The sequence below is a fragment of the Rattus norvegicus genome, chromosome 20, assembly GCF_036323735.1.
Source record: "Rattus norvegicus strain BN/NHsdMcwi chromosome 20, GRCr8, whole genome shotgun sequence".
Taxonomy (NCBI): Eukaryota; Metazoa; Chordata; class Mammalia; order Rodentia; family Muridae; genus Rattus; species Rattus norvegicus.
Genome location: NC_086038.1, coordinates 50159307 through 50185062, shown reverse-complemented (window position 1 = coordinate 50185062; position 25756 = coordinate 50159307). Strand labels below are relative to the sequence as shown.

General features: G+C 47.4%; 1 protein-coding gene across 1 annotated transcript in view; it reads right to left on the bottom strand.

The window, feature by feature from the left end:
- Positions 1 to 25756, bottom strand: part of Prep (prolyl endopeptidase) — a 96962-nt gene that overhangs the window by 50487 nt on the left and 20719 nt on the right. Inside the window, exons 3-7 of the mRNA NM_031324.2 lie at positions 24485 to 24618; positions 22562 to 22692; positions 20922 to 21131; positions 17703 to 17824; positions 6178 to 6283 (exon numbers count right to left, since the gene is read on the bottom strand). Of these exons, the coding sequence (NP_112614.2) occupies positions 6178 to 6283; positions 17703 to 17824; positions 20922 to 21131; positions 22562 to 22692; positions 24485 to 24618 (703 nt within the window). The remainder of the gene's footprint in view (positions 1 to 6177; positions 6284 to 17702; positions 17825 to 20921; positions 21132 to 22561; positions 22693 to 24484; positions 24619 to 25756) is intronic.

Below are 25756 nucleotides of genomic sequence, written 5' to 3'. Positions count from 1 at the left end.
GACCTGGCTTAATTCCTTAACCCCTTCGGTGCTGCCCATTTGGTTCGTATGTTCACTCTGAGGCCAACGGAATTCAATTCCCAACCTCTCCCCGTTGCTGGTTCTAAAGCCTGCTTCTCGCTGGGGACTGATTTGTTTCCTGGGCGAAGATTAACTTGAAATATAACTTCTTATGGCTTTCCTGAAGCAAAGAAACACTTCCATCTCTTTAAAAATGAGGTTAACTACATCTCTCAGAGAGACTGCCGTTGCCTCCAGTGCTGGCGTGCACAGAGGAAATGACCAGCTAAGCGCCTCGCTTCTCGAGGAAGCCAACTCTGTAGTGTCTTAATAAAGAATTAATTTATTTGAGACATCCTAATAGTTCTTTCTGCCTCTGAAGGGGAAAGGTTAAAACCAGAGAAAGTGGTTTTAAACTTACCGAAAGGAATACATCCCCCTCAACAGAGAAGAAGAGGTCTTTTAACATTTCCTGTCATTTTTAGTCACCTATATACACCCTTGACTAACTCATCAACATCCAAGGTAGACAGTATATTTAAGTGCCATGGCCACCCCTTCTCTTAAGTAGGGCGATGAAAGTGGGGAGCTGTGGGATGATGTCATTACACAGGTGAAGCCAGGGACAAGATAGAACGAGGCCTGCCATTGGACGAGAAAGAAGGGTGGGCGGGAGAAAAGTTTGAGGGAAGAGGAGGAGACTGGAGGAGAAGCCGCAGAGAGAACATGGAGGCGGACGTTAAGATTCCGCTCTGTGTATTTACAGGTTGTTATGAATGTTCTTAAGGGATGGGTGTGTACAGGGCTTTGTATGTCTAGGTGGGCAATTATATCTTATCAGTTGGATCAGAGGTTATTGTGCTGTGTGTTCTTTCATGTGTCGGTTTAAGTTTAAGAGAGTGTGGGGCAGCTGGAGACACTAAGCTGCCACAGAATTGGGATGTGTGCTTCTGGCAAGATATCTACCAGATACCTTGGGGCACTGTGGTGCTAGATATAGTGGGGATAAAAGACAACCATTTTTATAATTTTACAGCAACAGGGAGCAGATCCAGAGCCGGAGGGAGGTTATTCACGCCTACCAATTCGACACAATCCCTAACATCAGCCTGCACAATGGACCCTTCCCACCAGTCACCACAGAGGCACACACAGAGAACTCTTCCGATATGGCTCTGGCTTTGTAGTAAACAAAGTAATAATCAAAACCTGTACTGGGGGTAACATTAAAAACCAACCAACCAACCAACCAAAGAAAAAAAATGGCGAAAAAAAAGCTGACCTTAGCCTGCCGTTCTGTCATCTAAAAGCAAAATGTTGTGATTGCAAATCTCAACTTCTGTCGAGGAAAAGGACAAAAGAGAGCGCCCTCTGTAGGCTGGGGACCCAAACCCTGCTCAGTCCCTTTCGGGGCATTTTCACTGTTTTTTTATAATTCTCTGTGAAACAGGTACTATTTTTCCATTTGCAGATACAGGTATCTCGAGAGGGAAAAACAGCCTTCACATCAAGGTACTCAGCTGTAATTAAAATGAACTATGCAAGTAACTTAACGACCGTTAGTCCCATCTGTGGTGTCTCCTTTTTAGCAACTACGCTGACTTAATCTCTTCAGAGTTAACCCTCAACCGCTGTGGGATCTACAGCCCCTGATCCAGCCAGCCAGACCGATTAGAAGATGCTAAAGAAAAAAAATGCATCTGTATGAACATTAGACTTCATAGCCCACAGATAACGCAGAGCGGGAACCGTTTACAACGTATCCATACGTCTCCCCTCTCATTACGTCCAGAAAGGATGTGAAACCCACAGACGGATGTGGGGCTCCCAAGGGAACACTATGACAGTTTATAACAGACTTGTGGATGCTGCTGTCTGCCAGGGGTCCTGGAATCCCTATCAGGACATCAGGGGACAACTGCTTTGCTTCTTAAAATAGCTGTGACCATATGACCGACTCGCAGTGAACCAGTGATAACACACGGGATGCTCTAACGCTGTCCCACGCAACTGACTTTTGAACCTACATATGAAAATGAGTGGCGCCGAGGGCCAATCCCAACCACTGTGGTTTCTGTTATTCACAAACCTAAAGCTAGTGAAGTGGTAATTATGAAAAGTGAGAGTGGAGAGAGGGCTCAGCAGAGAAGATGCGGGCAAAACACACACACACACACACACACCCATACACACCCATACACACTCACCCCCCCACACACACCCATACACACACATACCCATACACAGGCATACCCATACACACACATACACACACCCATACATACTCCTCCCCCACACACACACACCCATACCCATACACACACATACGTACACACACACCCATACACACCCATACACACTCACCCCCACACATACATACACACACCCATACACACACACATACACACACACATACACACACCCACACATACATACACACACCCACAGATATATACACACCCATACACACCCATACACACACCATACACACACACCCATACACACACACATACACACACCATACACACACACCCATACACACACACCCATACACACTCACACACACATATACACACACCCATACACACACACATATACACACACCCATACACACACACATACACACACATACACACACCCATACACACACCCATACACACTCACCCACACACACATATACACACACCCACACATACATACACACACCCATACACACACCCATACACACACCCATACACACACACACCATATACACACACCCACAGATACACACACACCCATACACACGCACACACACACTCACATACATACACACATACACACACACCATACACACACACAAACCCATACACATGCACACACACACCCATACACACACACATACACACACACATACACACACCCATACACACACACACCCATACACACACCCATACACACACACCATACACACACACAAACCCATACACATGCACACACACACCCATACACACATGTACCCATACACACACCCATACACACACATATATACACACACTACATACATATATACATACACACATATACACAAATAAACCTCGAAATTAATAATAATAAATAAATAAATTGAAAAAGTAACAGGCCCCCACTGCCCAAGAACTGGCAGCTGTCACTGCAGAAGGCTCACTGGTAAGCAGCCCTCAGCCTCAGATCCACCCTCCCCGATGGTCACCTGAAGTCAGCTTGCCTGTGAAGTCTGACTGAAACAATGACCCTCTTTCAGTGACCTCCAACCTGACCAGCTCAGTAACCGTATGCAAACTGTTACCTTGGGACATAAGGGACACCAGACCCATTTGCTCCACTTCTTTGTGTGGGGTCCCATGAGCTTGTAGCAAAGGTTACTGACCTGGCCAGGTAAGGTCTCCAGTTAACCAAACACACTAACTCAGGTGTTTCTGCTGGCTGTGTCTATTCTGTAGACACGATTAAAGCACAGGACAGGTAATCCTCGCTCAACAACCGCAAAGCCAAAAGCTTAGAGGTGAGGCCTCTCTGGAGGAGAAACAGCATCAGCCTGCGGGTTCACTGAGCTCACACTTGCCTGAATGGTCCCCACATCCCATAAGCTGACTCTCCTGCAGTAGGATTCTCCTGTATATACCTCCCTTCCCCCACCCCATCAGCGTCTCCCCTACACACACCCACAAGCATCCTCCTGGCAAATGGACACTGCTCTCTGGCAGCAGGTGCGGCTCAGTGTGCTAACACGTGGGTGGGACGGCCTTACCGATTTGAAGCTAAGCAATCTGAGTGTTTAAATTTGCTAGCTAGTATCTTTTAATAGCATAAGCCTGCTTAATAATGTAAAGACTCCAAGTTATAAACAGAAAATACAAACAGCTCGCGCTAGCTCGCTCGCGCGCTCTCTCTCTCTCTCTCTCTCTCTCTCTCTCTCTCTCTCTCTCTCTCTCTCTCAAAAAGCAACATTGTAACTGGGAATTTTAATAAGCCAGGGGAAGCCCAAATCCTTTTCTACCACCTAAGAAGTGCAAGCTCACTGACAGGAGCAGTTTTCATTTGGGGTCAACCTAAAGGCACGGGCTGGGCTATACAGAGACTCAGAATAACTACCAGTTGTGGCTTCTCCCTCACAGAGAAGGTGAACGGTGGTGATTGTAGTTTTGAGACCAAAATAGGTGCCTCTACCTTTTTAAATAAAATAATATATATTTATTTAAATATACACAATATGTTAATATATAATATATTTTATATAAATATATTTAAATAAAATTATATGTATGTATGGTGTGTGTGTATATATATATATGCACACAGCACTAGAGTAAATTACTGACCATCCTACTAACGTGCTCTGTGATAGTCAGAATGACAATCCTTGTTCAGAATGATGTAGTTCCCAATCAGAAGGAATTATCTTTGTAACTGAATGTTAGGGACTATCAACGAGGCAAACAAACTATAGATATAAATTGTATATTCTGAAAGCCCATGTGAAAGGGCTATTTTACACTAACTAGTCTGTTTGGTGTCCTCATCTGGACGTCAGCGTACGTGATAGATTTTCACAGCTGGTCAAACGTCACCATAGTAAGTTATGGAGCTGAAAGGCTTTAATGTCTGAGGGCATGACGGGCACCTTTGAGATGGCCGTCAGCCCACGCTGGCCTCAGACTGACAGATCCACCTGCCTCTGCCCACACGGTGCTGGGGTTAAAGGCCTGTGCTACCTGCCTGGTGACTGCCCTTTTAAGGGGCTGGTTCTGCGCTCACTATGGTGACATGGGAAGCTTCAGAAAGCACAATCAGGCTGCTCCTGTGTGTACAGCTCAGGAAGGGTCATCGCATGATTACCGGTTACTCTGGTAAATACTCGCCCTTATATTAACCACCTGCTGCTGGGCCAGCTCCAGTGGCGCCTGTCTGACGTGAAACAATCGTGATCAGCAGACCAGAGATATGCGCTCCTCAGAACTTCCTTGGTCTCCTGGAGACACTTGGCCACTTCCTCCTCCACTTTCTGCCTAGCTGATTTCGGTATGATCAGGAGTTACATATTTGCTCTTTTGTTTCTTTCTCTACTAACAGGATCATCGAGACCCGATTTGGTCTTTATGGATCATGCCTCTTTTGAAAGCACTCGCAAAAATTAAGTAGAAACAGAAGGAAACTCTAAGAGATGTGATCAATAACTTACAAGAAGAAGCATTAACTGTGGAAAATCCAGACCTCCTAGATAGTGAAAGAAGTAAGGTGCTAGCTATTAGAGGGGAGAGTCCCGTCAATTATAAACAAATACAAACATTTAGGAACTCCTATCAAGGAGTTACATGGAAGAGAACATTATTTAATTAGAGGAAGGTGGTGGGCCCCTCCTTCAGGTAGAAACAGCATGAGAGGATACAGGACCACCGCGGAACCATTGCCCTACACAGGGACATGTGATGAAGAAGGTGACAGATGGGTTAATATTGATGGAAAGAGAGTATTATATTATTCTTTAAATTTTATAGAATGCTTGGCCAGATCACGTCCCCGTGCTTGCCTATTATCAAAAGCAACTATCCTTTCTTTAAAAAGACAATTACATGAATATTGGCTAAGAAAGAGTAAAAGACTAAAGACTCCTTACAGTTGGCTGTCCTGTTGTTATCCGAGAGATGATATTTAGAGATTGAGGTAAATGAGGTTTATGACCACCGTCTGGCACCAGTCTGATTCTCAGGAAAATTTATTTCCTGCCTTGCTTTCTGTTCTGAACTTCATGTAAACTGTTAAACTTTTTCTTGGTTATTGTTTGAGTGTACCCTGGCAAGGGGTCAAAAAATTAGCTCCTGTTCAAGCATTGTGTATAACCACGAAGTGGATTTCGGTAAAATCGCAGCAGATTCAAGCCACCCTGAGTGTTCTGTGTCTGTCTGTCATGGCGCCAAACCTGTGTCTTCCTGAGTACCAGAGCCCTGCTTCTCCCGCGGTGTCCTCCGCCTGAGTGGTCGGTGGCAACCTGCCTGTGACAGTTTGCGTCCTAACAACTGGATGACTTTGAACAGCTCCAGACCAGTACTCCAGCTTCTCCCGGGGCACAAGAGATCTTACCACAAGTAAGTGCAGAGGGTAAAATCACCTTTTAATGGACTATCCTGGGGTAATTCGATGGGTCTGAAAATGACTTACCGTTGATACCATTGGATCCCTGCTGGAGGTCACAGTACCACAGCCGATTCACTGGATCACATCCCTCCCAGATCGATAACAAGACATAGCGACCGTCATCGGATAACTGCAAAGAGGCGGAAACAGCGCATAAGCCCAAGTCACGGACCTGTTCTTGGCCGATTCGTTAACTATGAATTAATGACTATTCTCATCCATGTGACCACATAGCTGGAAGAAGAACCTGGAAGGAAAGAGGATTCATTTGAGTTTGTGGTTTAAGGCGTCACAGTCATCCATGACCAGGAAGGTCTGGCAGTAGGAGCTTGATCACATCTGGGTGGATCAGGAAACAGAGACAGGTGGGATGCCAGGCTGGGCTATAAACTGCAGGCCCACCCTACAGTAACTTACTTCCTTCAGCCAGGCCACGCCCACTCAAGGTTCCACGACCTGTCAGTCAAAACGACGCCCCCAGCTGGGGACCAAATTCCCCAAGAGACTTCAGTGGACATTTTATACCCAACGGAGGGAAAAGGGAACGCCAAACGCAGCGCCTTTACTCCGAACTCAGGATCTGAGAATGAAGTTACTTTGAAAAAGAAAATACATAGGTGTAGTTTTGAGTTCTGCCGAGATGTGTGAGCTCTGCTCAGGCAGACGAAAAGCAGGACGATAAGACTGTATTTTACCCTACGCCATCATCAGGTGCTGGGCTTGCTGGGAATGTGGATACATTGCTCAGGGGATGGGAAAACACAGCCTAAGATGGGGACCCCAGCCTGGGTGAGGAACGATGTAGGCTGAGGTTGAAGTTGGGGTTCTGACAACTGGGCAGAGGACTTGGAATGGAGGGGGCCTTGGATCTGCCGTGAGGCTGGAGGGGAGGGGTGACTCTGGCTTAGCTCAGCGGGTGAATGTCTGGGAGCACAGAGGGACCTTCTAAGGGAGAAGTAGGTTCACCATAGACTTTCTCCATGCTCCCCAAGACTGTTCTTGATGCTTACCTATACTGTTTATTCACTGTCCATCCTGGAAAATGGTGCATACGCTTTCCTCAGGGAGGGCCAGAGACCAGATACCTTTTGTAGAAAGGACTGTCCAGGAAGGGAAGCTCACTGGGTGAACCCTCAGAGCCCATCTAGATACTTCATTAATTAACACGGAGTTCTGTGTTCTGTGCTACGTGACCACTGGTCATGTTCTTACGTGGGGAGTTGTGGTCACCCGTCCCAACCCAGGATCTGGTTGGGAGTAGGGAAACTCCTACCATCCTCAGGTGGGCGCCAGGGTTTCTAAACCCACTCAACCTTGCCAAGTTTCCTGACACAGTCCACTGCCCAACACGCAGGAATTTAAGTATTATCGGGAAATAGGAAGTGGTAATTTGTATTTAAATTCCTCACCTATTATCTGAGAAAGTGTAGTTTGATATTTTGAACACTAACACGCTTCACCTCTAGGTCTGCCGAGGGTTGTGTTTATAGGGCTACCCTTCTAAATAAGCAAGGGTTAGCAGAGCGGATGCAGGTAGGAAGTCCAGGGCCACAGTCTCACCTTTCCCCAGAGTAGGTCTTCATCCATTTCCTTAGTCAGTTCTCCCACAGGATCTCAGAGGGAAAAAGCCTCCACTTCTGAGAGTTTCAAGTATGAAAAAGCGTACCCACAGGTAGTGTAAAAAAAAAAAAAGTAATAATAGGAATCTAAAGTAAGGAGTGCCAACCTATGTCATCGCCCGGCTGCAGCGTATGAGATTCTACAGTCTCATGATTGGTAACTTTACGGCAACTTGGCTGAGCCACAGAGTCTGGATATTTGGTTAAGCATTAATCAAGAGGCTTCTGTAGTAATGGTTCTTAAATGAGTGGACACAGAGTAAACCACATTTCCCTCCACAATGTGGGTGCACCTCGTCTAACCAGCTATGGGTCTTAAGAGAACAGAGCCCAAGTACAACTCTTTGCAGAGTTTCCAATCTGTTAGCTCACTCTTCCGGTTAAAGAGCTGGCAAGCCTCTAGTCACAGGGTGAATTCTTTAAATCCTTCGTCTTTATGAGCGCGCGCACACACACACACACAGACACACACACACACAAAGAAACATTCATGAATGCATGCAGGCAGACAGACAGACAGGCACAGGCACAGCCAGACACACACAGACACACACACACACAAAGAAACATTCATGAATGTACGCAGGCAGACAGACAGACAGGCACAGGCACAGCCAGACACACACAGACACACAGACACACAGACACACAGACACACACACACACACACACACACACACACACACAGAAACATTCATGAATGTACGCAGGCAGACAGACAGACAGGCACAGGCACAGCCAGACACACACACAAACACACACACACACACACACACACACACACACACACACACACACAGAAACATTTATGAATGCACGAAGGCAGACAGGCATGCGCACACACACACACACACACACACTCACACGCACACAGAAACAGTCATGAATGCACGCAGACAGACAGACAGGCGTACACAACTATTGTTCTGTCTACAAAGTCTGCTATACCTAACTGTTGTTCTTTTATTTGGTCACTCCACAGACATGTTGTAAGTATCTAGGTACAAACTCATGTATGTTTTGTTTCTGTATGCTAATGATGCGTCAGTAAAGTCACAGAAAATGTCACACTTGACAAAGGAGACACACCTGAGTATGGAACTATGCCACATATTACACACCAACAAATGCCACAAAGAACAGGAAGAAATCTTAGCAAAGGGGACAGGACATGTGGTAAAAGTCTGTAGTTTTAAAAAGAGCACCGGGGTAGGGCCCATGGGGAGGTCTCTTGGCACGGCTCATTGGCAATGCCACAGAACTGTCACTTAGTTTGACTTTATCCATATGTAGCATGCGTGTGCGCTGTGTGTGTGTGTGTGCTGTGTGTGTATACTGTATGTGCGTACTGTGAGTGCGTTCATACACTCGGGAGCACTTTTAATCTGGAGGCCTTTGGTATTTCCTTGTTCCTTTCACTCGTTTGCAAGTAGATTACTACAGAGGTAGCTTTAACAGTGTGCTTGGGATTTGCTGCGCGCCTTGGATCTGTGGGTTTGTATAATTAATCCAAAGTAACTTTTTTTTGCATTTCCCCCTCATTTACATTTTAAGAACACCCTCACCTCTATCTTGGCATTTCAGACAATGAGCTTTTCTTGGTCCTGCCTAACATTGTCCAAACGCCTTTGTAGATTACTTCTGTAACTTTTTAAAATCTCTGCTGACTCACTTGCCGTTCCTGAATCTCTCCCTAGGATTAAGGATTTTTCTGGCTTTAGGGTCACATTATTCTGCTTCACTGGCCATGTGGTGACTTCTGAATTGGATTCTGCGACTTGGAATGTCGTCAGGACTCTTTCTTTCTAATCTGCCTGTAAAATGTTTTGAATCAATTAATTTGCTGGCAAAGCAGCTGGCTCCTTTCCCACTTGCCCGCCAGCCTTGCTGGCTGTGGCCTGCAGCCTGACTGCAGAAGCCCTAGCTCCCCAGGGACCACTGTCTCCCTAGGTGCTGGTAAGGCTTTGCTACTTTTGTGATAACAACGTTGTGACTTTTGTAGTAACACCAAGCCTTGTCAAGCCTTTAGTAGTTTATAGCTCCAGGGTGTTGTGCTGAGCCTGAATTAGAGAGTCCCATTCAATGCACATGCGTCCTGACAGACAGCTGAAGTCACTGAGCCATCCTAAAGTAAATCCCTATGACTCATCCTGGGAAGTCCCCATGGCCACACAAATTCTAGTAGTTTCAGCCCCTCTGGATCCTTAGTTTGGTGAGAATAAAATGCTCCGAGTTGGTCATCCTTGTGATGGGGTCCCTCAAGGCAGAATGCGTCTGTAGAAATAACCTCTCTCATGCGTCACCCCCAATTAATTATCTGTTAATGAAGTTCTTGCAACAGCTGCTTCAGCTCTTGTGTTTAGTTCTCTGGCTGTGCAGGACAGGAGCTGAGGCAGGAACCGTACTGACCGGTGTGGTCAGCGAAGAAGACCCTACTGCATGGCGAGCCTGTCGAAAGGAAATGAGACCTGGTTTGGTTTTCAATATCCAATCTGAGATTCTAAAGCTTTTTAAAAACCAGTGTTATCAAGTCTTTCCACTGTTCTATTCTTGCTTTTCCCCCTTTTCTTCTCTTGTTCTGGAGGGCGAACGTGAGGCTTCCAGGTCAAGCATGTGTTCTACCAATCAGCTACAGTCCCAGACCTGTGTGTGTGTCTGTGTGCCTGTATGTGTGTATGTGTGTATATATTCACTTTCCTTTTTTAAAGACAGAATTTCATGTAGGTCAGACTGGCCTTGAACTCACTATGCAACTACAGATGGCTTTCAATTCCTTCCTGGTCCTTCTGGTTCCACTTACTGAGCGCTAGAATTACAGTATGTACAACTCTAACACCTCGAAGTCATTTTCATTACGAACCTTTCTTTTTCACTTCAGACTGACCAGACTCACGTTTTACTTCTCTCTGCTTTTAATAAAGAAAGCTAAGGAACTAATGCTCATCATTTCAACCCTACCTTTTTCGACCGTCCTATACGAAAAGCATCCGTAATCGCAATTACAATTTTATTAAATATTATGCAAAGCAGCCTCTTTAACATTAATTAGTTCAGGCTTCTGTTCTCCTGTCCTTTGAAAACAGACAGAAACCGTGCAGCTGTTTAAAGCCATGCCACATCAATCACAAATGACATGTGCTTCAGCTGCAGCACCTCAGTCAACGGAAAGACAGAACGGCAATGTTTGTGCAAGAGCGCCAGACCTTGGCGAGCAGCTGCTGCTAGCACGTCCCAAGAGCTCCCCCCAGCACCACTAGACTAACAGGCCCAGCAGTTCATAGTTAGTCTAAGGCACAAGTCCCAGGGCACGTCACTGTCACAATGCCAGTTAAGACAGGGGACCTCCTCCTGGTGATCATCACGGAGTCACATAATTTGCTTAACTGGAAACTCCTTGGTATTTTCCATGTTCAAGCTACCAATCCCAAAACTACGTATACATTACTTTCCTCTCAATGTACAGATTAGAAAAAATACCTTTCTCAACTAAAAATTAACAGTTGCCTAGCTTCTTAGACTGCATTAAGGTGATTTTTAAAGATGATTTTTTTAGAGATCAGTGGGAAGACACACATTGTGCTAATAAGGTCTTTCCAACTCTTTTCTTAAAAAAACCAGAGAAAAGGGGGGAAAAAATCAAGGAGCAAACAAACAAGAGAGTCTTTGATGGCAGCCTAAGTCTTCCTCTACTGAGTACTGCTGTTTCAGCCGTAGGATAGAAGCTGTAATAACCTCGCTTCCCAGAAGCAACCTGACTAAAATCACTGTGTGCAAAAGAGAGGCAGTAATGCTAGCCCGACCAGTTATGAAATATGCAATTCCTAGTTCCTAGTTTCCACGTCCTTTCTTTTAAAGATACACAAAGATTTTAAGTCTTGTGAACTTCCTTAAAGTCACAGTCACTTTTTTCCTTGATTAAAGGTCAGCATCACCATAAACGAGGCAGCTATGTCCCGAGACTAGATCTACTCTCCTTCCTCACGGCATTGGCAGGAATCAAAACTGAAAGTCGCCGTTCTTACTACCATGAGGTTTAGTACGCCGGTATTCCAATGGGGAGGAACCAAGAACGCTGCCACCCGGGGCTGGCTTTGGTTGCCGACACGTGGAAATACTACCAAAAATGGAGACAGAGTTGTGTGCAGTCTCACTCCTGCCGTGAGCTACCACGGCGAGGTTTGCAGGCAAAACCTTTTCGAAAAGAAAGCATATCCGTTTGCCCAGAGTAGACGAGGGCACACGGGTGCCACCAAAGGTGGCTGATTTCACTGAGATCACCCAGCTTCTATTTCTTCATCCAAAGACATGCCTCAAACACAGCTACTCAGTGGACCATAGCTGAGGACGAGTTTATCCAACCAAGATTACTGAGGGGCTATCCAGGGGCTGCCGCTGAACTCGATTCTAGATTCCATGGAAAACCAATCAGGGCAGGGCTTGGAGGGTTAACACTAAGATGTCTGAGACAGACAGACAGACAGACACAAACAGGAATAACTGATATTTTGTTGACTGAGCATGATGTATGATGGTCAGAGAACTAATGGAGAATGCTCTGAAAAAACGTAGATCCCAGAATGCTTTGGGAAGGAGGAGCCAGACTTTTAAAACCAGTTGCTTAAGGCTTCCCAGGCTTACAACTGCTTACGGTAGAGTAGGTATGGAGTCCCGTCATCAGGGAACTGCCTAGTGTGTACCCAGGCTATACGCAATGCCATCATTCTCAGATGATGTCTCAGGACTGACAGATGCCACCCTCTAGGACTAAAACGGTCACCTGTTTCTGTGTCGGGTGCTGGAGCTGAGAACTGTGTGTGTGTGTAAGGGTGCAGAGGAAGCAGAGGCACCTGAGACCGGAGGCTGACCGAGGCAGGGAAATGGGTTTTAACAGCTTGGAGAGTTCACCATGTTCCTCTGAGGAGATCTTTACCAGATTGATTGTACTCCTTTCATAACGGCTTTGAATCCTAACAGCATCACGTTGATACTGAGTCTGTTCCCAACACTCAATTAAGGAAAAGTTTCCAAATGCCAAACTCCTTGCCCGTGATGAGTTTTCAGGTAGGATTCATGGATGGCAGAATCTATCCAAACGCCATCTGATACATGCTGCCTGGTAAGTTAGAACTGCATACGGCAGAACATCCTGAGCAAAAACCAAACCAGACAAACCAAGAAAATAATAACCCTATTCAAAATAATGCAGCTCTTGGCAAGGGATGGGCACTGACGTCTCTAATCTGTCCATTCTTCCTCTCCTGGTACACAAGCCCGGATACTCAAGAGTTTCATTTGTTTCCCTTCCTTCAATAACCCCAAATCTGACCGGCAACATGGCTCAGTAGGGGGAGATGCTAGCTGAGCAAAGCCCGATAATCTAAACCTGGTCCCGAGGACCATAACAGAAGGCGTGAACTATCTCTCTTCTGTGACTCCACACATGCACTGAGGCAAACGTACGCTGGGGTGCTGACATATGACACCACGGCAGCTCAAGTGACAGTTTGCAGCTGTCGAGATACAGGCCCTTTAAAAAATGACGTTCAGCGATGCATGTGTTATAGACCATGAAGATCATCAAGTGGGGTCTTGGGAAGGCTCATCATGACAGTCAACCTGACATACCTGGGAAAGGGAGCCCCAAGTCCATTGCTAATGAATGTCTGAGAGCCCCTTCTACCATGGGTGGTACCATCCCAAGGCAGGTGGGCCTGAGCTGTAGGAGAAAGGTTGTTGGATGTGAGCCTGAGTGCCAATTCCCCAAGGTTTCTGCCCTAACTTCCCTTGATAACTGACTCTAACCACGGAGATGAAATACGTTCCTTCCCCAGGTTGTTCTGAGTCTTGGTGTTTAGTACAGGGGCAGGAAAACGAACTAGACTAGGTGTTCATGAAGCAGCACAGGGCTTTACTAAGTATACACAAACAGTGCAAGATCTGAAGGAAGGAAGTCAGTCCCAAGCCGTTCAGCAAGGGGACACCTAACCTCCACTCCTATCAAGTGGAATTCCTACCGAGCTGCTTTGAAAGGGGCAGCACAAGCACTCTTGCTTGCCCACAGCTAGAGGTTTCTGAGGTTGGTTTCTGAGGCCGTCTGTCTTCCAGGGCATGCTGTGGTAATCAATATGGTGACTGGGGTGTTATACCCACTGCTGGGCGGGAAAGACATCAAGGGTCTTACCCAGCTATGCCCTTGGGCTACATTAACAACCAGCAAGGTGATATGCCCCTGGGTGCAAACAGTAGCAAGAATGCTATGGGGTAACCAACTATTTCTGCCTGGATTGAAGGTCAACTCCGCTGGAGGAAATGCGTCCCCGATACTCTAAAGAACCAAAGATTGGCGGGGCTTCCTCCTGGGAAGCTACAGTGGTTACTTTGGTAAACTGACATGTCAGACTGACCTCTAAATCCCTATCTGTAAACCCGCAGATCAGTGCCTCTGCGGAGCTCCAACCTCATTGTCTCGGTGCTGTGGACGGTGGCTAATGCAAAAAGTCACACTTGATCAAAGTCCGAAACGGAAGTCCGGTGGCTGAGTAAGTCCGGTGGCTGGCGTGCTTACTCAGCCACTCCCTCCCTATGCTCAGGAGAGGGCGTGGGGAGAGTAGACACTGGACTTGGGAGAAGACTGACCCCGCCTGAGAAGCTACAGACAGACAACTGACAGCTTCCGAGGGAGGGAAGCTCATTTTTCTCCCAGAGGGTGCCCCCTAGAGAAAGTGACCACATTGTGGTGGACGGTGGGCGCCACATCCATGATCATGTGGGTGGCACAAATCTGAATCAGTGAGCGATCTGAAACAACAGACAAAAAAGAGGCTATGCAGTTGGGAGGGAGTAGAACGGGATGGGGGGGAAGATATGGGAGCCATTAGCAGGTAAATATGACCACAATATACCGCATGCAATGTATAAGATTCTCAAAATTAACAAAAAAATTAATCTTATTCAAACTTTTTTTTCATTCAACATTTTGATATTCTCCCCCTCCCCCAACTCCTCCCAAGTCCTTTTTCCCATGTCATCAATCAACAGCTCCTATGTCTGTCTGGCTCTGTGTGTGTCTGTCTGTCTCTCTCTCTGTGTCTCAGAAAGAGAGAGAGAGAGAGAGAGAGAGAGAGAGAGAGAGAGAGAGAGAGAGAGAAATGGAGGCAGAAAGACTGTAGGAGCCCGAGGTGGTGGGTGATGGCACATATGAACTTATAGACTGTGACAGGACACAGGTGACACCAGACACAAACAATCCTAACACAAACAAGGGTTCCTTGTGGACAAAAGTCCCACCAAGAAGCTACCTGCAATTGATATTTTCTGGGAAAGGGAAAACCAGCTCCCACCTTTGGGGGCATCCATCACTAGGTGCCTTGAATACTGTTCTACTGCTGTGAAGAGACACTATGATCAAGGCACTTTACAAATGAAAGGATTTAACTGGCTGCTTGCCTACAGTTTCATAAGGTGAGCCCATAACCATCAGGGCAGGGAGAACAGAGGCAGGTAGTCGGGAGGGCAAGTGGGCAGGCAGGTGGACAGGCAGGTGGGCAGGGAAGTGAGCAGGCAGGTGGACAGGCAGGTGGGCAGGGAAGTGAGCAGGCAGGTGGGTAGGCAGGTGGGCAGGCAGGAGGGCTGGCAGGTGGGCAGGAGGGCAGGAGGGCAGGCAGGCAGGCAGGCAGGTGGGCAGGCAGGCAGGCAGGCAGGTGGGTAGGCAGGAGGGCAGGCAGGCAGGCAGGCGGGCAGGCAGGCAGGTGGGTAGGCAGGAGGGCAGGCAGGCAGGCAGGCAGGCGGGCAGGCAGGCAGGCAGGCAGGCAGGCGGGCAGGTGGGTAGGCAGGTGGGCAGACACTAGAGCAGTAGCTGAGAACTTACAGCAGAACCACAGGTATGGCAGAGAGAGCAACTGGGCCTGAGGTGGACTCTTGAAACCTCAAAGTCTTCCCTCAGTGACACACCTCCTCCAACAAGGCCACACCTCCTCATCCTTCCCAAACAGCTTCCCTACCTGGGGCCAAATATTTAAATACATGAGCCTACGGTGGCCCCCAGACCAACACACTGTGTATTCTAACCACACTCCAGGGTTACCACACGCCCAAGAGAAGTTGGCCAACAGAAAACAGGACTCCCTCCATGTTGTGTGTGTGTGTATGTGTGTGTGTGTGTGTGTGTGTGTGTGTGTGTGAATTTCCCACGTGAGTCTATGTATAACATCTATAACTGTATATACGAGAATGTATTTTTAAATTCCTAGAGATCAAAAGCTAATATGTATGAAAATAGCTTACGGCTATATGCAATACATATTAAGATTTAGGATTCAAAGGACAAAAACTTCGGGGTTGGGGATTTAGCTCAGTGGTAGAGCGCTTGCCTAGCAAGCGCAAGGCCCTGGGTTCGGTCCCCAGCTCCGGGAAAAAAAAAAAAAAAAAAAAAAAAAAGGACAAAAACTTCAAGAATAAGGTGTGACAGAGTTAAGTCCCCAGCGTATGACTCAGCTGTCTGAGCCCTCCTCACGGAGAGGAGTTCCACAATCTTTAGTCTGCAGCGCCCTCTGCTGGGAAGTTTGAGATTTTTGTTTAAGTTCTGGTTCACAAATGACTTCAAAATAACAAAGTCTTTGGTGGGGGTGGCCCACCTGACGTGGAACAGGGCAACCTCTCCCCTCCACCCTGACCCTTCATCCACATTAAGTAGCTGATGCCTTCCTGTGACAGCTGTCCTGTGCTTGCTTAGACCCCAGAGGCCCAGGACAAAATTTCTCCAGGCACAGGAGGAGCTGTGAACAGGAGGTGGCCTGAGGTCCTTGGAAGGCAGCTGAGAGGACAGCTTTGTGACTTCCTCTGGGCCAGGAGGCTGGGGGGGGGGGGGGGGGGAAGATCCCTGCTGAGAGGTATGGAGGTGTGAACCTCACAGAAACACCTCAAGAAGAAATAGAAGCTCTCGAAGGTGGAAAGGCTAGCAGGAACCACAGAACTAGGGGCACCGGCGCCACAGAGGATGGCAGAGGGAAGCAGTCACAACTGAGCAGCCAAGGCAAACCCCAGCCAGCAATCGGCTCTGGAGGAGCCATCCCCTTCCTCTAGTCCCTCCCTTCCCAGTCACAGAGGAAAGAGAAGCACAACCTTCCAGACCTCACCTGACACCCAAAGGAGTCATGGCGGGAAACTCTTGGTCTGGTTAAAGAACGACTTAAACTACTACACATGAAGACACAGAGACAAGACGCTGCCACTGTTCTTGTATCCCTCCAACCAGACTCGGAAGTAAGGAATTTAAAATTTAAAAGGTTCCTCTCCTGCCAAAGTTCTACTAGCTTTTCAGAAGAGAGAGAGTGCCCCGGCTCACTAACAGGTCTCTGGTGGATTCTTACCCACAGTGGGATGTTACATCCCAACCTCAATAAAAAAGCACACAGAATGCTCCCCCTCCGTCAACAACAAACACTCCTCGTACACAGACGGAAACTTGGGATCTTACTGTGAGGGCACCGATGGACCCTCACGGCTGACTCTCAAGACCCACCCTCAATGCGTGCATGAATCCTTATCCAGTGGGGAAATGTCTACAAGATGCCTGGTGAGAAAACATGGCACCAATGAAGAAAGAACACTGAGAGGCTCGGTCTCTCCCTCTCGCCTGAGGGCAGCGGGAAGCATTCTAGAAGACCACGGTACCAATCTCTGGGGTGTTCATGCTTTATGTCACCATAACCATAAGCAGCTTTTGCTTTTATTAAGACTTTAATGCTGAAATTAACAGTTAAACGACTTACCACCCTCACTCTTAGTAATCCATTTGAAGAGCAGTGTTTGAAAATCCCACACTGGTACTTCACAGCTATTAGAAACCCTTATTAGAAATATTCACATCCCTATTAGAAATATTTACACAAGTACCCACGAGGCGCGTCTTTGAGGACGAGCACACCATACCTCGGCTCCTCCCATCCATTTAGGCTCATCGGGGAACTCGGCACACAGAACGTCTTCTGACTGATCCGTCCCCAAGACGTGATAACAGAGCTTCTGGTGGAGATTGGTGGACGTCTCTGTGCCTGAGGAACAGAACGCACTTGCTGAAACGCAGTTGACAATCTTAAGGAGGCCTACCTCCATCGGGCGAGGCTAAGAACATCTCGGATGTCGAGAAGACGGTTGCAGGACGCAGCGTGAAAAGACACAAGGTCAAACTCCAGCAAGCGAGGAGAGGAGTGAAGTTACCATTGGCGGCCTACAAAGTGAAAAAAAAAAAATCCACCACGAATCTAACAAAGTAGCACAAGGTCCGTACGGAAAATCGTCAGCATCCAAAAGAAGTGAAATAAGTAATCTCGGTGCTACCAATGTGTTACCTCTTCCCAACATGACCTTTAGCCACAACGCCAGGACCCCAGTATCTCAATCTGTGGATAGACAGGAACTGCCCTGATGGCGTTTGTTTGTTTTGTGTCAATCTGACACAATCTGGAGTTATCAGGGGGAAAGGAACCTCAACTGGAAAAACGCCTACAGGCAATCCGATGAAGGGATTTTCCTGATCGATGATTGATGAGGGAGGGTCAGGCCTACTGGGCCCGGTGCCACCCCTGGGTATATAAGAAAGCAAACTGAGCAAGCCACGAGGAGCAAGCCAGCAAGCAGCATTCCTCCGTGGTCTCTGCCTCAGTGCCTGCCTTGAGGACCTGCCCTGACTTCCCTCCGTGATGGAGTATTACCTGAAAGTGTAAGACAAAATAAACCCTTTCCTCCCCAGATGCTTTGGCTTGCCCAACAGAAACAAAAATACTCAGAGCCACGGCCAGCACTGAAGGTGAAGAAAAGGTTGGAGACCTGACCCAAGTTAACTCTGTTCCGGCAGGGACAGTGGTGTCCACCTGTCATCCCGGCACTGGGGAGCCGAGGCCACTGCAGCCAGCTCTACCGGGCAAGGCACTGCTTTAAAATTAAACAGGAGGCAGGAAACCGAGGGTAGTGGACCTCCCTCTCACAGACAGAAAAGGGCAATAAATGGTGAAAGAATTGATTAGCTGGAGGGGAGGAAAGGGCACCAGGGAGGATGGGAGGGGTGGGGGTGGGGCTGTGAGCAAGAGGGAAGCACAATAACCAACGCCTCTCGTGATGCCCTGACCTTGAATTAAGATGTGGAAATGAACAATTAGTTGAAAAGAAGAAAACGCTACAGGACTCGTGATGATGTGGAACATACAAGCAAAACACACAGGCAAGCAGTTTAGCAACGGGATTGAGAGCCCAGACATAAGACCAACATGAATGCAGTCCGTTGATCTTTAATAAACGCACGAAGGAGGAAATACGATGCAATAACAAGCCTTTTAACAAACGGTACTAGAAAACCAAAAAACATCGCGTATCTGGGCATAAACTTTACATTCCTCACGAAAATTAACTCAAAAGAAGATCACAGACCAAAATGTAAAATGCTAACCAAGGAATGACAGTGTGGGCGAAGTCTAAGTGGCCCTTGGGGTAGGTGCCCCATTTTTAGATATAAAAGGTCACTGATGAACTCGGCCATCAAGATAAACAATCTGTGGATGAGGGCCACACATCCTGTGTCGCCAGGAAACAAATCACAAGAAAACACAGCCAGCACAGAGCTCCCCAAACCCTGAGAGCATCGCAGACACTGGGGGGCCAGCCAGGGACCCTCGACAGTTTGCTAGTGGGGGAGGGGGGCCCAGGCTTTGGAAGATGGTTCTTAGGGGTTCCTCCCCCTCAGATCTGGCAACTGTGATGCCTGGACTTCATCACGCAAAGGCTCACAAATGTCCACCTGTGATGGCAACTTGGTACACAGCCGCTAAAAACAAGGAGAGCTTCCCTGAGCTAAGGAAGGGATAAGTATGACCGACCGCAAAATGTTCCCCCTTATTAAAAAGAAGCGCTCCTCGGAGGGCCTAACGGCAGGAGCTGATCTGAAGAGCCTGCGTCTGTATAGCTAAAACTATCCAGACAGAAAGGGCCAGTGGTGCCCAGCACGGCGGCACATGCCTGCACCCTGTACCTGGGAAGCTAGGGCAAAACGATCTAAGTTCAAGGCCAGTTTGGGCAACACGGTGAGACCCTGTCTGAAACGGCAGAAAAAGAAATGGTCAGGGTTGGTACTAGGGAAGGGAGGGGAAACCGGTGGAGCATAGAAGATTTCCAAGGCACTGAAATCAACCTCCATGATAACAGCCATGGTGATGCCTCACAGCTGAGTCCAAGCTACGGACTCTGGCTGACGACGGCCATGGCAGATTAGCTCATTTTAAGTTATTAATTATTCCTCCCTCTGGTGACAACACCAAGGATATATGCATGCATATCTCTATTAACCCTTCCGTGAATTTTAATTGTTTTAATATTTATATTATTTTAATTAATTATTTTAAATTAGTTTTTATTTATTTATTTTTAAAATGCTAGGCATCACCAAGGAGATATATATATCTTTATTAATTCTTCTGTGAATTTTAATTTTTTAATATTATATTATTTTAATTTACTGTTTCAAATTTGTTTTTAATTATATTTTTTAATTTATTTAAATTATTATTTTTTTAAGCGCTAGGCATCGGCTGCTTATCACCATAAAGCAATTCACATATATTGCTGATCCTGAAGACTGCTGTGAGACTAAACTTTATTTTCTCACTGTGAAAATGTACCAAGTGGTTGGGACAATACGTGATACAAGGCAAAAATGTGAGAAACACGTTATGGTGCTTAAGAACCCATGCTCTTTTAGGAACGCTGGTAGGAAGCACGATGAAAGCTGCTCATGTCAATTCCAGAGCCCTCCACACGGCACCAAGAAATCAGCAAGATTACAGCTGGGAGACGCTGGCCTTCTTAAACCAGTCACAATTACTAACCAACCTGCAGCCACGGGGACACCACCAGCCACCAGCGCTGCACGCGGTCAAAGGACACGGCCAGAAGAACACAAAACTGTAAATGCTACGAGGTTTAAATAAGAAGTTTTGTAACTTGATCGATGGGTTGATGGATAACACGTGTGTTTCGATGTGAAAAGGTCAGATACATTCAGGACCCTAAGCGGCGTCCGTCAACCTAGCTTCCCTTTTAGTTACAAGAAGTCATAGTCTTTAATACAACCGGGCTTCACTGTAGCGAATATTCACGTACCGTCGCTCTTGCCGTCCTGCTGTGGGTATGAGTTGTAGAACATTCCTTTGCCATCGTGCGTCCAGGCCATACAGGTGAACTTGACTCTCTCCAGCACGTCGGGAAGCTCTTTGGCACCGTCGACCTTCATGAACTTGATGGTCACCCAGTCTGAGCCGCTGGCGCTCAGACCATAGGCGAAGTATTCACCATCTTCGCTGAAGGCATAACCTGTGGGGCACAGGGAATGGCCGTGTGACCTTCGGGTACAACTCTTAACCTTGCCTGCAGTCGTCACCCACACTGTCTAAGCTGCCTGTCATAGCATGGGGACCAACCCCGGCTCAGCTAAGGCTGAAGGAATTACCATTAAGAAGACAAAACCCCCTTAGGCCATACTCTCTCCCTGGGTAAAAGGAAGCCTTGGAATATATTGTCCATTAAGATGCTTCTGTATGAAAGTTTACAGCTCGATGAGTAGCTCGGTTAAAAGCAGAACTCATCCGGGACCTACAGCATATTTTATTTATACTGTGAAGTGAGTAAGTACGGAGAAATCTGCTTTTATAGTAATGACTGGATTATGATACGTAGCATATAACAGGATTAAATTACAGCCATTAGGTAATTTTTGGGATGGACGCCAAAGCACTTGAAATCACTCTCTACAGCCTCATTTTGGGGGCATTACAGACATTCAAAGATTAATAACTATAGCATTGAATTCATTTTAAATCACAGGTTCAAACTCATGGAGACACTAACATCCTCTTATCAAAAAAGCTGGTACCCCACTTCCAATACATATCATCATTTATGTATTAAGCCTACTTGGGGGTGAAAAGGACCACTAAGTAACAAAGGCATAGCTGGAAATGGTTAAGAAATGCCCGTGTAAAGGTCTTTCCACAGATCCAATGAGATGGGGCCCTCTGACTCCCCAATGGAGTAATAAACATCACCGCTCAAGCTCACGGTTCTAGCGGACCAAACCTGTACCGTGCTTTAGCACAGGACAGTGGGACACGCTGGTCTTCCTTAGGATCAGCTGGTCTATTAGGCAGCAATTTGACTGTGTAACTATTAAACCCCAGACCTTGAGAACAACGCACTTCTTCCTTACACAGAACAAATCAAGGTTTATCTTCGCTACGGCCTACGGAGGGGATTGCACTGGGAGCAGGCTTAATGCAGACACACAGCCCCTGCAGGCGAGATGCTCTTGTACAACAGCATCTTCAGGATCAGGGCACCAAGTGGGTTCGATTCCACAAGACTGAGTGCTCCCGCTCTTTATTCTAACAGACTGTCAATGCCTACATTGCCATGCTCCAATCACCCGTCCACTTTACAGAGGGAAGACTCTTTGCAGGGTTCCCGTTTCCTGCAAGAGGGCTTAAGTGTTTCCAGTCAGGTTAGAAGTTATGGGGAATAGGAACGATACTTCAACATCCCAGAAACTACTGGATCTAGTGTGACTTTCTCTCCACCTCTGCGTCATGCCATCAGAGTGAGAAAGATGGACGTGGCGATTCCCGTGGTCTAGATGGTACAAGGTTAGCTTCCCTGATAAGGTGTGTGCATCTGTTCTACAGAATGGTGCACAGCCCGCTTGGCGTCTCAACTTCAGGCTCCCGGGGACCTGGCTGCGCAGCACCTACCTCGGAGTGCCACCGTGCCGTCATCCGACAGAGTGTTGGGATCCAGGAACACTCTGGCTTCCCCCTCTAAGGAGTCCTGTACATATAATACTCGCTGGTTCTGCAAACCTGTATTGTAAAAATAAAAATACCTGGGGACAGAAATTCCCTGTATTTAGCTGTGGCATTTTTCTATTTGCGAGAAGAAATCAAAAACACACTAGGAGCAAATTTCACAAGACCACACCCAGGGGGAAACAGCCAGTATGAGACAGTCAGGAGGACTTCAGTATGGTAAAAACTTGAACTGCCTTGGATATGCAAACGGCTTATATTGTAGTTTGGAGAGCGAGGTAGAGATAGAGCAGTCGGCTAAAAATAGCACTGGCAGCCAAAAGAAGCTGTGATGGTCTCTTCCCAATGTGGGAAGAAAGCAGAGTTTCTACTGTAAAATTCTGGTCTGCGTCCACAGCCTGGCTGGCTGCCTGCCAGGTGTGAAAGCCGCACGCCTCTGCAAAGAGAAGGGTTTGTGCGGGGCCACCAAGTCCCTACGCTCTCCAAACACCCAGGTGGACAGGGCTGTGTTCCCCTTAGACCTAGGAAGGTGGGTGCCAGGCAGGGTGTGGCACACAGAGGGCGTCTCTGCGAGGTGGGAGGGGGGGAGCTAAGGAATTCCGGGTAGACATGTGGACAGTGCATCCACAGAGAATTCTTTTAAAAAGAACAACAGATTATGTTCAAGTGGGTGCTAGAAACGGGAAGAACAGGAGGGCAAAATTCACAGCCCCTGCTTTGTAACCCAGCCTTGGATAGAAAAAAAAAAAGCTCCTATAGTAAAATGTTTTCAAGTAGTACAAGTCAAAGTTACCATTAGCAGGAAAGAAACCTTCAGTGTTGTTTACGAATCACAGGCTCGCCATGTAACCACAGGTAATAAAGATTTACTACAGTCTAGTCTCACAGGCCGCATCACTGCCAAATTTCTTAACTGCTATTTTATGGCGGTGGAAAGCACTGAGCGGGACAAAAACTATCCTCACGTTCAAACGCAACAGTCACTTCCTTTTGTAAACTGCTCGGTTCACATGTGCACGTCTTTTGTTTGAGGCACAGTCCCACTATGCACCAGGCTGGCCTAGAACTGAAAGAGCCCCTTGCCTCTGCCTCCCGAGTGCTGGGGTAAAGGCGTGCCCCGCCACACCTCAGTTGGACTTGGCATTTTAAGCGCTCAGGGGAGCTGTGGAGATGGCTCAGTGGGTGAAATGTTTACCGCATGAAGTCCTGAGCTGGAATTCCCAACACCGACACAAGCTAGGCACAGTGGCCGTCATGTCTTATCCCCCAGCTCTGGTAAGCTCCAGGTTCTCAGAGAGAGCCCGTCTCAAAAAATCAGGGTAGAAGGAAAGTTGTGGCATGAGCCTTTAGTCCTTCAGGAGGCAGAGGCAGGCAGATCTCTGTGAGTTTGAGGCCAGTCTGGTCTACACGGTGAGTTCCAGGACAGTCAGAGCTATGTAGAAAGACCTTATCTCAATGGAGAGGAGAGGGGGAGGGTGAGAGGGAGGGGAGGGAAAGGGGAGGGTGTGGGGAGGGGCATGGGGTAGGGGAGGAGAGGGGGAAGAGGAGGGAAGGGGGAGGGGGAGATGGGGAGGGTGTGGGGAGGGGCATGGGGTAGGGGAGGAGAGGGGGAAGAGGAGGGAAGGGGGAGGGGGAGATGGGGAGGGTGAGAGGGAGGGGAGGGGGTGGGAGGGGGTGAGGGAGGGGGAGGGGAGAGGGAGGGATAGAGGAAGAAACAAACCTCTCGCACGTGCACTACACATTCTCTCTCTCTCTCTCTCTCTCTCACACTCTCTCTCTCTCTCTCTCTCTCTCTCTCTCTCTCGTTTTTTTAAAGACAACATGAAGCTAGAGCGTGGAAAGAACACAAAGACGTTCAAGTCCATGTACCGCTTTCCTTTCTTGAAGTGGCAGCTGTACTTGGGGTAGTCATACAGCTCAGTCATCCTCTCCTTGTATAGACCTCTGATTGGACACTGCTCAAGAAACGGCACTGTGATCTTGTTCTGTGCCTCCACGAAAGCCTGCAGAGAATTAAAGGGGACAAAAGGCAAGTCAAATACAAAATTCCCCCACGTAACACACTATTCCTTAGCACCAATCAGCAGAAGCGTAGTTTTAAAGATGAGTGTGACAGCTCGAGGCGTGTGTAATCCAATGGTCAGGAGGCTGAGGCAGGAGGACCACAGTGACTTCAAAGCTGTGTGTGTGTGTGTGTGTGTGTGTGTGTGTGTTCATGCCACAGCACCTGTGTGGATGTCAGGACAATCTGCAGAAGATGGTTCTCTCCTTCCATTACGTGGGTCCCAAGGATAGGACTCGGGGCATCAGGTTTAACTGAACTATCTGTGCAGCCCAAGAAGATTCTCTCACGAGGCCACTTCCACATCTAAGAAAGCTGCACCTTGATGTAGTCTGAGAAGCTATTCAACGTCATACAGCTAGGGAGTGGATCTGGCTTCTGAATCTCCGTTCTTCACAAACTCACTGTACCACACCACTCACTGGTAACCCTATCAATACATGTATTTATAAACCCCAAGGGTCCAGCTTCAAGTCCCGGGTCAAATGCATGAGAAAATGCTTAAGCATTATTTCAATGACTTTTCTCATATAATCTAAAACCTACCACTGTGCCAACCCCAGGCAAAAAAGTCACTAGAATGTGTAACTAAACTAATTAGGTATTTAGAAAACTTGAAGTGGCAGGGAGTAAGAATCAACAATCTTATGAAGGTGTCAGATCGCAGGAGTTTCAGAAAGCTGTGAGCTGCCATGTGGGTGCTGGAAAATGAACCCAACCCTCTGGAAAAGCGTTCAGTGCTCTTAACCCCTGGGCCATCTCTCCAGCCCCACAATCATGGTTTATAAGAAAAGGAAGAGGACCCCAGGAAGTCAGGAGAGCCTGGGGATAAGGCAGGAGAAGGGCCTCATTCTTACGGCCAGGTTACAGGTTCTAGCTACATACACTGATTGTACAGAACACTGGGCTTCACTGTGGCTTCTTCATACATGCATACGATACACTCTGATCTAGTCACTGAGCCCCCTTCTCTAGAGGGGTGGTTTAGAACACGGTACAAATCCTGCCTCTAGGGTTCATGTGTGCATGTTGTTAGAAACGAAGCAGGTGCCATACTCAGTAGGTCTCATCAGGCGTCC